This window comes from Myripristis murdjan, chromosome 5 (genome assembly GCF_902150065.1).
Source record: "Myripristis murdjan chromosome 5, fMyrMur1.1, whole genome shotgun sequence".
Classification (NCBI taxonomy): Eukaryota; Metazoa; Chordata; class Actinopteri; order Holocentriformes; family Holocentridae; genus Myripristis; species Myripristis murdjan.
In genome coordinates, this window is record NC_043984.1 from 14,504,986 (window position 1) to 14,518,125 (window position 13,140).

Consider the following 13,140-nt stretch of genomic DNA (forward strand, 5'->3'; position numbering starts at 1 on the left):
ATTCCTATACTAATCTGCCAGATAATTTTCAGAAGTATATTTTTGCTGTTATCCACAGGGCCAAGTCCAAAGATAGCATTTTTGATTTGTACAGGGAAGTTGTGTTTTTGTTTGAGTTCCTCATGAAACACCAGCTACATTTTGTCTCCACTTTTGTTTAGAGATCAGACAGGAATTCAACTCCTACCAGTGTGTGAGATACCTGAGTGTGTGTGCATGTGTGTGTGTGTGTGAGAATGAGTGATACAGAGAGAGAGGGAGAGAGAGAGAGAGAGAGAGAGAGAGAGAGAGAGAGAGAGAGAGAGAGAGAGAGGATTGTTAAAGACACACACACACACACACACACACACACACACACCACTATAATTCAAATGCAGCTCCCAACTACAGTTTCATTGGTGTTTACACAGAGGCAGTGCTGGAAAACTCAGAGAAAAAGTTTTACAGTCACAGTAATAAAAATGTTAAATGTCCATATTTCAACCCATTTATGATGAGACAGTAGGTAGTCAAGAGGATGTATTGTAAAATAACCATTTGGGCTTATTTATGTGGCATTATGGTGATTTTAAAAGTTGTGTCTTGACATAGTAGCTCCCTGGGTCAGCTGTCGGTGATTTATTTCAACATTTCACTGGTGTGGCTTGACAAGATAGTCATCGTATTAAAGCACGCATCTTACAACATAATAAAAATTCTTTTTTTTTTAAATCAGTCAAGAAATCTTACGTAATCCACAGTGATTTTGAAAGCTCACCATGTGCTTTCCACACACCTAAACTTTCCAGAAGCTGTGGTCAAACCTGTCGCTGACTTCTTTTATCTTCTGAATACGTGACGTTGAATTTGACAAGTGGATATTTTCCGTGTGATTCATGCAATCCCATAACTACTACAGCTAATTGTAACCTGAGTGGAAAGCAGGTACAATAGTGTGAAACATAAACACCCTCTGACTTGAGTCTTTGTCTGATTTGTTTAATCAAGTGACGTGATTATTGTACCGAAGGTCTTTAAATGCTGTCTGGTTTCACATACAGAATGACAAATAGTGAGAAATCACACCTCAACTGATTGCATTAAAAAAATACACAATACGCTCATGACAAGACATTATAAGAATTAATTTATTAGGCTACAAGAGCTTTAGGAGCTACAGACCTGCAAATGTTTTGAAGTTATGAAGCTATATTTGTAGAATTTAAACCTCATTTCAAAATATTTTAGCCAAAGACATTTTTTTTTTTACTTCAACTTGTTTGTGCACATCCACACAGGCTAGAGGTTGAAGCAGAGCACAGTATGCACAGTGAGCTTGTGGAGAGAAGCCGTTTACCACTCAAGCTGCCGTCATTATCAAATTGTCAGCTCATGTTGGCTCTCATAAGTCACTGGCACTTTCTGTGGTCAGACCTGTGTAGCCCGCATGTCTCACATGAAGGAGTCACTCTATAAATGCCTTATCATAATCTGAGGTGCCCCGATTGGCTCAAGAGGCAAGCAGTTGAGTTTTTAACCTTTTTCTCACCAAGGGTGTCTGTGTTGATGGTTGGTCTGTCTAACTGTTCAGTCAGAATAGACTCCACTTAAAAATCCCATCTCAAAATCCTTAAAAAAAAAAAAAACACTTTCAAACAATCTTTAAATCCAAGCACAGTGGTCAGATTGGGTTTAAATTGGACCAAATGTCTGGGATCCAGAGATTGAAACCTTGCCGTAATCCGAACCACAGCCCATCAAGAGCGAATATGAAGGAAGTCGACTGAGCACTTTTGTTGCATGGGATCAAAAGGGGCGACAAAGCCTGCTCATCTCTCCGGCCATAAGGAGGCCAAGACTCCACTGGGTTTATTGCACTTTACCCTCTTGCCTAGTTTTACCCAAGCAGGGATCCACAGGGAGGATCATACCATACCAGTGACCAGGCAAAACACTGCTGGCACTGCTGGGCTGCGTCTTCCCCTGAGCATCTCCAGATGGTGACTCATGGTCATGATGTTTTAGGGAGATTTCAAGGTCGCTCTTAGAGCCGCGTGGCAGAGGGTTTTATCACACAAGAGTCTTAAAATAAGGGTGTGTACTGACTGATAAAGAGTATGAAGTTCTTGACTGTTCACTTGGAGAAAAAGTGAACAAAATCAATCTTAAAAGACGGGGGATTACATTACACCTTATTTAAAGTATAGATACCAATCAATTATGCAGGTCCAAACCCAAAGATCCTACTATATTTCTACTAAAGCACCATTTTTTTTTTGATTGACAGCCTTGACCCATGTTGAGTGTAACAATATCTCCCTCTACAGGCTGGCAGCGACCACTGAGCGACACTGTTGGAGGAAAGATCCTGAGCTGGTTCCTGAGCCAAATCAAACCAAACTGTTCTGCGCCGTGCTGACCCGGCCACACGTTCACAGTATAGGTGCTGATTATGAGAGCAGGAGCAACGGAGCGGAGCAGCCCGACTGTGTGATGACGGCTTGGGAATGAGCTGATTATTTCAGGGTTGCTGTTTGGGTCAGGGATGGATCATAATGAGTGTGCAGCAGTGAACATCCACAGTTTGGAGTTATTACAGGTTGTGCACGAGCATACATTAATTTGGAGGAGTAACAGCGTCTCGGTGGCTATTATATTTTTTCAGCTGGTTGGGCTGAAGATGGAAAGGTACAACAGAGGCCAATAACAATAATGTAGCTGTCAGGACTGTGAGGGAGTCAAGGTCAGTGAGGTGATACAGTAAACAGTCCAGCCCAATTCCTTCCCATGGCCGGCTGCAACACGCACACAAGGAAGGCTAAAGTGTTGGCTCTGTAATTAGTCTGTAATTTACAAAGCCTAATGGCAACAATGCAACAGCAACATTACGAGGAAACACATTATGGGGCCTTTTTACCCTTAGCAGGGCACTAGATAACACACGAGAATACAAGAAATAAAATAGGTCTGTAGATAAAAACACTGTTGGTCATGACTGTCACAAGTGCCTGACTGCATTACCGAAAATGTGCATGTTATGGCATTTGGATAAACATTTTTTGATTGACCCCCACCTTGCTGATCTATGAACAATATGTTATGTATCCTAGAGTTTTGTGCAGCTTTCTACAATGCTAATTAAATTAAGTGTTAAATAAACCTGAAATGTATGAATAATTTTACTCTGCTGGATTTGAACCACGTATGGACAAATGTGAGGTCTAAAGTTTTAAAACGTGCCATACACGTCTATACATTTTGTGTGTGTGTGTGTGTGTGTGTGTGTGTGTGTGTGTGTGTGTGTGTGTGTGTTGGAGATATTATTTATAAAATATCATAGTTTCTTTCTCTAGGCCGTGTAAAAGCACCTTTAATTTTGGATGCTCTGCTCCAGCCACAGGAAGAGGTCAAGCAGCACGTTTCTTCTTAGTGCTAAATGTATTAAACTGTATTTGTGATGGCCGTGATGCATGCTCTTAGAAATAGGCAAACTACTCTGCTGCAGTCACGTGGAAATAGGTTTTAACCTTGATGTGTTATGCTTGACGACTCATCGCATATCACGTGTGCAAATACTTTTCTTAAAAAATAAACCGCAAAATGAGAGTATCGTATCCAAACGCCAGGCGGCGATAATGACACGGGCTCGGTCTTTCTTAGGAATACAGCGAAGAAGAAACGGAGCATGCGCAGTAGCTCAGTGAAAAGTCTGGTGGGTTTGTTTTTGATGTTTGTTGCGGCGGGAAAAGGGTAAGTCCACATGAAAATCAGCAAATTAACTGGCAAGTTTGGAGCTCATTGCCAAAACTACCTCCGTCGAAGCAGTCACTCTTTATTGCTGATAACGCCAACTTTGTAGCCGCTTTCTTGTGGAGCTGTCATGCTGGTTTTAAAAGGGAAAACATCCGTAGCCAGTTCGCTAGCTGTCCCAGCAGGCACCTCCACAAGCTGCTGTCCCACAACACTGACTTGAACCGGGATGCTGTGTCTCCCCACTGAAGCTCTGTCCCATTCATACTGCCTGTACCAATGCCTGTCCCTGCACCCGTCATGTACGTGTAATAAGTGCTGTCCATCTATAATGACGTCTATAATTACACCCCCTCCTCCAGGTAAGAGGTGCTGGTCATGTCGGCTAAAAAGGAGACCAGTCGCAAATCCCATGTTATCTCCCCGGTTCTCTTCATGTCTGTGGAGGGGGAGCCCATGCGCTTCTTTGTGCGTCCGAGTCGCACCAAAGCCCAGCTCCAGCCCTACATCAAGGCAGGGGGAGGAATACTCTGCAAAGAACAGGAGCCAGGGGCCACTCTGCTACTCAACCCCGAGGACCTCCCCGCTCTTTCAGAAAGTGATGCTCACCGGTAGGTGCTGGCTTGGAGTAGCATCAGGATCAAAAGTTGCCTCATCAGTCATGGGAGAATAAACAAGGACATTTTGACTGATGTGCACAGCTATAGCGCTGTATCATTTCTGTTTATTGGGCTTGTTATGCACCTTTCCATCATTGTGTGAGACAGTCACAGTCAATGATGCTTGCACGGTAGAATCTTACTATTACTAATTACAGTCATTTTGTCATTATTTGTGTATGGATGGTTTTCCACTGGACGTCAAGATGATGACTGTTGTGGTTGCTTTGAGATGTCTGATGCTACTGCATTTCTGATATACTGCACTGTCTTTGATTTTTCATTAAATGTAATGTGTTGATGTGACTGGCACCATGTAAATCTGTAGATAGACCATGGGTGGAAGGTGAGATTCAGTCAAGACCCAGTGAGGCATTCATCCTTTGTGCTATTCACAACCTTAGGTCTGTATGTGGTGGGATCATATTTTTAGCATGAATGAAGGGACTATGGTAGTTCAGTGGAGTGACAGAGGATTGGACTGAGTCTTGACTGATGTGTAGAGTTTCCTTTATTAAATCAAACTCCACTCCTCACAGCACTGTGAAAACTGCATGTAAAACATACACAAGCATTTCACAATGCACATTGTTTTACTAATGCTTTTTTTCCCTTATCATTATTAAACCAATATTTAGCCAGGTGAAGGTGAAGACAAGTTGAGATTCAAAATCTTATTTTCAAGTGTGACTTGGCCAAGAGGCAAAAAACATAGAGGTTACCAACAAACCATAAATACAAAACAGGAAAAAAAAAAAAAAAAAACACCTTCGAATGGCATTACCATGTACAGTTTGCCATGAGTGGAATAATTCATTTTGTTAGTAAAGAAGATGTAACTGCGTTTACTGCATGCTGAATTTTATTGTTGTGTAGTTTTAAAATTTCACAGTATGCAAATCAAGTACAGCTAAATATGTGTACTTTACCAGGTACGTATCCTCCCAGTACATTCGGGACTGCATTGAGAAGAACATGCAGCTGGATCTGGAGGACTACAGGTTTAGTTCTGAAGACGTCCAGAAATGTTTTACCAGCAACTCCAGCAGTAGGAATGTGACTGGCACCCCAAAAGGTAAACTGCAGGGTTCATATGCACATTTATGCAAAGTCAGAATTTTATAAAAGCTTTGGACAAGTCGCAAAAATTTGATCAGGTGATAAAGTTGAAAAATAAATAAATAAATAAATTTACCTCTGCAAGTACAACCACATTTGTCAAATCAGTTGCAAATTGTTTTGTTTCAGCTTGGGCAGGAATACCAAAAAAAAAACCAAAAGGGATAAAAAAAACATTTCTAAGTGTGCCTTTGGTACTTACCCGTTATCTGGTACTTATTCTGGTACTTATCTATCTTATACTGATGGGAGTTACATGGAAAAGTCATGAAAATCATTGGTTAAAAAAGTGTGTGAACACTGCATTTAACAAAAGACAAAACTCTGCTGCTTATGAAGAATCCAGCAAAATAGTTTCATATTTATTTTGCGCTTGCTTCTGTACTGTGAAAAAAACTGTTAAAATCTGGGTCATCACTAGGTATATCATGGTTTTGTACTCACCCTAGCATCTTTATGTTATTGTCAAACTCTGTACTCTGTAAATCGACTGATGCCTGTGCTGTTATTGTTTATTCATAAATAGGCAGGCTGGCCTACACACCAGAGGAGAATGCTGCCATTTTGAAGTACGTCAGCAAACGCAAGACAGAGGTCGGTGGAAACTTGTTGTGGCAAGAAATGGAGAAACAGCTTGTGACCTATCACAGCTGGCAGTCAATGAAATACCATTATAAGATGCATCTGGTGAAGAGAGAGCTGGAGGTGGAGGAAGAAAAGAGGACTGAGAAAGAGAACAAGGTAATTTGTTGAATTAAGATGTCAGCTACTCCACAAAATGCTATCACAAAGTACTTTACATTTTATATGACAAGACATGCTGTTCATGACAACACAGTCTCAGTTTGAATGCAGTTTGAATAGGACTCAAAGGACTCAGTCGGATAAACTGGCATTAATTATTGTTGATATTTGTTGTCACTCAGGGGTCATGTACTGTACATGTTTAGCATTCATGGGCTGAACAAACACTTCATCCATCAGTTAACTCAGTTAACATTAACTCAAGTCCTACTCAACAAAGTAATTTTTACAGCATATAAAGATGCTGTTTTACACACACAGTCCTCTCTTTTTTATATATATATTTTTGCCATTTCTGCTTTATTTGATAGTGACTGTAGAGAGAGAGACAGGAAAGGCAGGGGAGAGAGGGGGGATGATATGCAGCAAATGGCCTGAGGTCAGATTCAAACCCAGGACGCTGTGATCAGGACTCAGCCTTAGCACATGGTACTCGCTCTTATCCTGTGCACCACCAGGGCGCCTCTCCTCTTTTTGAAACATATCACAAGTGTTTTATGATTGTTTATAAGAAAGACATGACAGAAATGGAAGTAATGTACCATAGTTCATTATTCTGAGCTCTTTATGTAATGGGCAAAAGATCATAGAATGAAATAAATTTTTCTGGTTTCCCCCTGATAAATCGTATGACATATTCTGCTCTCTGGTGCACAGCTGAATCCGACTGCTGTAACACCAAAGTGTTGAAAAATTTGAAATCTCAAATTTCACAGTGCATACCAACAAGGTAATTTGTGGCAGATTGACTGTCAGCCTTGGCTTGCCAGCTGGATTTTTGTCCAGCGTTTTCCTGCCTCTTGCAAAAAAAAAAAAAAAAAAAAAAGTGCTAAAAATGAATTACACCAATCAGCCAGATGGCGATGCTACAAAAAAAAAAAAAAGCTTTAGCCAGTTACTCATGAATTGTATGACAATTGTATAGCAGAATCTTTGGGTCAAGACAAATCTTTTGCATATACTGGTTTTCTTTTCTGCCATGTTTGTTGCCCCACCTTTCTGAATGTTACAGTAAATCTAGTTTTTGGTATTTCTGCTACAAAGTTGTGTCAGCCTCTTTGAAAAATTGCGAATAGCATCATTTTTCTCCCCATTTTCAACATTTTTCTGATATTCACTCCTAAACATAAGTCTTATATTTCTCAGTATTTTGAAAATTGCAACTCTTTCTGCTGACACAGTAGTGACAGACTCGGAAAAGGTAGCTGTCAGAGGTTGCTGGTCACTGCAAGATAGTTGAAATTATATAGGTCAAATAGTTGATCGTGCATGTATATCACTGATTCTTGGGAATTTGGATAAAACAGGTTTTAATTTTGAAAAAAAAAAAGTGAGTTAAATTACAAAATCTGAAGGTATATCATTATAGGCCAAGGTCTTGGCTGTTCAGCAATGTACCGGTGCAACCTCCTCATTTTGTATTTTTTTCATAAAATAGTTTTTTCCAGTTATTAGGCTACTTTGTTTTTGTCAACACCGTCACTGTAATGTTTTTTTTTTTAATTTGAAAAACATATTTTTGTATTAAAGGGACTATTACTTTAATAATTCAGCAGCACCAAAGAAACATATTGTAAGCATATTCATTTAAAACCAATATAACTGCCTCTGACGGTGGTGACACTCATCTGACGGTGGTGACAGTCGCCTCATGAAAACATACATTTCCAAAATTTATACCACTCAAGTCAATGGCTTCTTGCTTAACAACTTTATTTAACTATTTGGTACAAAAAATAACAATCCTGAGCACTGTTATAAGCATTTTTCAGACTTCAGTCATCACCGTCAGACAGAAAACCTGACGGTGGTGACGTCTGACGGTGGTGACAAAAACCTGCTCTTTCACATGATAAGCATGAGTTGTTCACATTAGCCAGCTTGTTTTCGCCCTGTTGCTACCTACATCAGACCTCTTCTTAAAAAGTATACATTTATTCCATAATCTAATTTAATATTTTTTATACAGAAGTGACGGTGTTGACAATTTATGGTTGTGACAGTAGCAGTGTCCAAAAATATGAAGAGATTTAAGAGAAAATAGAAAACTTCCAGGAGCCTGAGTGGTCTTGAAGCATCCAGTAGAGCTGAAGGTTTGAAAAGGGCTCCTCAGGAATGTAATTGACCTTGTAGTTTTTTTATTATTATTTTTTAAATAAATATCTGACGGTGGTGACGAATATCTGGGACACATTTTGAGCAACCACAAAATAATAGTAAATATTGTTCAAAACCCATCGTTTGTAGTTTTTAATACATATTATGATGTACTCTTTCATGTGATAAAGATATTATTCAATGAAATTATTACTTTTTGTTGTTTTAATCAAGTTGAAATGATTATCTCCTATCCGAGGACAACTGGTTTTGTAGGCCATGGGCCAACATATAATCATTAAATTAATACAAATTAAAAATAAACCTATAAAAGAACCTTACAAATGTGCAAAGGACCCCCTGATTATGCCCTTGATTCTTTTTATTCATTAAAATGTTGTAAATTTCCAGCAGAAATAGCATTTTTCTTAGTGGGACATGATTTATCCAAATTCTCAAGAATCAGTGATATGATGGTTGTGTGTAATCTGATAACTGTTAAATGGAGCAGAACTAAAGAGAACAGGTTTCTTCACAGACAGACGCCAACCCCAAACCAGGTGAAAGCGCACAGCCAGAAACAGCAGAGGCTCAAACATCTAGGTCCTCTGAAGCCGAGGTGCCATGTTTGCAGCCGCAGACAGATGCTGAACCTGTGCCAGCTGAGAGCACACAACCAGAGACCACAGAACCACAAACGCTCAGCTCCCCTCAGCCAGAGTCCCTGCCAGACACCTCCTCTCAGACAAAGCAAAAGAAGAGGCAGACGGCCTCCCCTGCACCAGCTCAACCTCAGCGTCGATCCACGCGCAGGAAGCTCGAGCTTGAGGAACCTTCAGGAAGACAGCTCAGATCTTCTAGTACTCCTCAAAAATTAGTGCCATCACCTCGGCCCGCCAAGAAAGCCAAACCAGTAACGAAGCCTGCGACTCAGAAAGCAACACCGGTAGACGAACCTTCTTCTAAGAGAGCCAGAGGAAGAGGAGAGGTAGTTGTGGTGGAGAGCAGGCAGGAGGAGAATGGACAAGCTATGCCCTCAGAGCAGGCACAAGCAGGTTTGTCATATTTCCAACATTCTGAAATGACACAAAGCAGAAAAACAAAAACGCACCATCAGTCAAGTAGAATATTTGATCTTCTCTTCTCTAGCTAACACAGTGGTGGAGAAAGAGGCAGAGAACAGAGGGAAGAAAACAGAAAAGAGAAAATTGGGGATCTTGGAGATGGCAACAAAAGAGTTTGAAGATGGCAGTGAGGTAAGACACAGGTCCACTGAAATTGATATATTTCTATTGATCCGTGTGTTATGTCAGAATTCCAAATCCACATGCAGATTGCTGTTTGACGCAGGTACCGGGGTGCATCTCTACTTGTCTCCTGTATAGTGTATTTTTCCCTGTTTTTTAATGCCAGCATTATGATATTTTGGTTTGATGGAATTGTCACCTCCAATAAACTGCCCAACTGTGAAACTGTGCAAGTCCCCCTTTCTCACCAGGGAGTAGCTGCTTGGCGAACACCTTGGTTATCACCTCCCATAAATAGAACTTCTGAGGGGTTTGATTAATTATCAAACAAGGCAAGGCTAAAGAACCTTCAATTTCACAGGGGGAGAGCAGTTGTCCTTCAAGTACCTTTCTTGTGATTGTTCTCATATCCTAGTCCGATCAAGATGAAACCGCAGACCTCCAAAACCCAGCTCAAACAGCGGCAGAACAAGCTAGATCGACTGAAACCCCCAAGGAGACTTCAGCTCCTGCCGTCTCAGCTGCTTCCCCACAGCCCGGCCCCGCCCAGGCTCCCGGCCCCGCCCAGGCTCCCGTCCCTGCTCAGGCTCCCGTCCCTGCTCAGGCTCCCTCCCCTGCTCAGGCTCCCTCCCCTGCTCAGGCACCCGGTCCCGCTCAGGCTCCCTCCCCTGCTCAGGCACCCGGCCCCGCTCATACACCGGTCCCGCAGGAGACGAGGACAGAGGCTGAGGCCTCCAGCAGCAGTCACTGTCCAGAGCCAGCCTGTCCTGTCACTGCATCCACCGACTGCATTCTTACCGCCTCCAAGCCCCACCTCTTCATATTTGACAAGGAATCCCAAGATGAAGACTCTCAGTCAGTCCTTGATAAGATGACAGCGTCTCCTTCTGTCCCCCGGCCAGTAAAGCGCAAAGATGCAGCAATTTCACTGACTCAGGAGCAGTTGGAAGAGGACAAGGAGCGGCTCAGGGGACTGATGAAACAGACAAACCAGGTGAGTGGTGGAGTACGTATCCTCTTGTTATGGCTGTGCAATTTGAATTTCATTGGAGTTATGCTCATTGAGACCATAATTCTGATATTGAATGTTGGCTCTCTCTCCATGCCGCACTCTCTTGCTTTATCTCTAATCCTCTGTGTGTCCATTTCAGATAGTTACAAATATTCAGATAATTTGAGCGTGAAATATTGTAAATATAAACATGAATCTACATGCAAACGCGTCAAGATTTGTTGCTTTTTCTGTTTTTTAGAGCGGTTCTACTGTCTGGCTTTCATTTCACTCCTGTTCTTAGATGCTTATACCTTTTTTTTAAACTTCTGCCAGGGAGGAGAAACCTCCAGCAGCGGGTTATCTTTTCACCCCTGTCCGTCAGCAGGGTAATTCAAAGTACTGGGAAGATTTGCATGAAACTTGGTGTGATGATTGGTTATAGGCCAGTAACGTTTTGGGCCAATCAGCCCTAAGGTGGCACTGACCAACTTTCCCTACTGATTAGCTGAAAGGGGCGTGTCCTATTGCAACAGCATTGCTCAGCGTGGTCGCGGCTTGACACAAACAGGGCCGTCACTTCCAGCTGCATCATTAGCGGAGGTCTGGACTAAACTGAGTGCCTTCTTTTCTTGTAAAGCACATTGTAATCCTGGTTTTAGAAGTGTGCTTAGTGTTTCCACTGAATTCATTTAGCAGTGGTGCACCACCACCGCTGGAGAAAATGTAAAATGAAAATAGACAGCAACAGATATGGGACAGTACTACAATTATTGTACCACAGCTGTATTCAAATTACAGAGGCACCACTGGCTGCTATATAAATAAAGTTTATTTTCTAATATCATCTGTCTACTCCCCCAGGACTTGGTGAGTGTGACCAAGGCCCTGCTGAAGACCAGCGGAGACTTCTCTGCCGCGCTGCAGCTCCTCTTGTCTCCCTCCTCCTTTATGAGACCATTTTGGAATCGCCATGACGACAGTTTGTTGCGGTCAGCTGACCCTGAGGTACGCCAAGAACTCCTGGACAAATACGGTGAGGAGCATGTGGCCAAAAGACTGATGTTCCTTGAGGTGGAGAGCTGAATGATAAACATGGGAAGGAAGATAGGAAAGAAAGGAGCAGGAGGAGCAAAGTGGGGTCTTGTAATGGAGTGTACGCATCTGTTATACGTGTTTAATCCCCCGTATCATCTGATATACATGATTCACACGTTTTTTTTTTTGTTTTGCTAGCTGTTGATAAATCAAGCATCAAGTTGGTTGATACTCTTTACAGTTGGTGTGTCATCCCAGCTGTAAAAAAAAAAACAAAAAAAAAACAAACGAAAACCCAACACCAATTTTAAATATTTTAAATCTGTTAAAGGTAAAAAAGCTAGAAAACAATGGAGGGTCCTGAACTCTATAGAAAGTAAGAAGCTTTATGCCATGGTCTACTCTGGATGAATGCTCAGTTCTGATTGGCTGAGGGGTGTGTGTGAAAACCAAACCATCCTCTGTAACCATAGAAACAACCGGAAACAGCAGCAAGCCCCCTAAACATGAAAAGCTTTGTGCCTAAATCAACCTAACTTGTTGACTTTGTGTCTAAGATGTACGGCACAATTGAGTAAATGATGCTATTCTATTTTTGACAAGTGACATTGATGTCAGTCGGATCTTTTATCAGATGTGACGGTTGTGGTACTAAGCACAACACTTTAGCCAGATATTGACGACAGAGGAGTTCAGCGTTGCTCTGCGAGACAGTTTCAGTGTGACAGCTTTAAATTGGCTATATATTCTGCATATGTTCTCTACCTCAGTTTTGGGAAACAATCCATACTTTTAATGCATTGTTTTAACTGAGAACAAGGTCTTTTTGTTGATCTGTTTTAAATAGGCTGCCTGTCAGTTAAAATGCTCAATGAATTAGGGTTGTTGGGGCCATTATTAAGCTAATTTTTTCCACTTTGGGACCGTCACTGACCACATTTAGTAACTCCTGCTGTAAATAATTAAATAAAATATTGTTAATATCTTTTTATGTCTAGAACCTTTTTCTCTTCTTTTATGGATATCTGAAAATGTACTTTAGATATCACAAGTCTACACACCCTTCCAGAGTTTTATTGTCCATTTCTGTCAGTATGGAGATGAAAGCTCACAGCTAGACTAGATCATCCACACTGCAACTGTTGTTGTAAATACTCACAGACACACACACACACACCAAGTAGGCAGTAGTTTAAGATGTGGCTTGGATTGGATCAGATGACCCTGCGCTGAACGTCTTTCAAAAATTTACAATCAAAACTCATTTCCCCTTTTTTCCTCGTCTTTCTCAATTGTTCTTCCTCTCGTCTACCACCTAGAACTCCATCAAATTTCGTATTTATAATGTTTAAAATTTTAAGGTAGCACTGTAAACTGCGTCACAACTTATTTGTAATTGTTTGTTGATTATTCAAAATATAAACCTCAGAAATTCACATGAAAAACCTACATTTTT

The 13,140-nt window shown here is 41.2% G+C and overlaps 1 protein-coding gene across 1 annotated transcript; it reads left to right on the forward strand.

Moving 5' to 3' along the window:
- The first annotated feature begins 3,665 nt into the window (after window positions 1-3,665).
- On the forward strand, window positions 3,666-12,681 carry terf2ip (telomeric repeat binding factor 2, interacting protein). Its single transcript, XM_030052635.1, has 8 exons — window positions 3,666-3,729; window positions 4,092-4,340; window positions 5,321-5,463; window positions 6,034-6,248; window positions 8,947-9,463; window positions 9,558-9,664; window positions 10,071-10,649; window positions 11,511-12,681. The coding sequence occupies exons 2-8, from the start codon at window positions 4,108-4,110 to the stop codon at window positions 11,730-11,732; spliced, it is 2,016 nt and encodes a 671-aa protein (XP_029908495.1). The 5' UTR covers window positions 3,666-3,729; window positions 4,092-4,107; the 3' UTR covers window positions 11,733-12,681.
- Window positions 12,682-13,140: the final 459 nt, after the last annotated feature.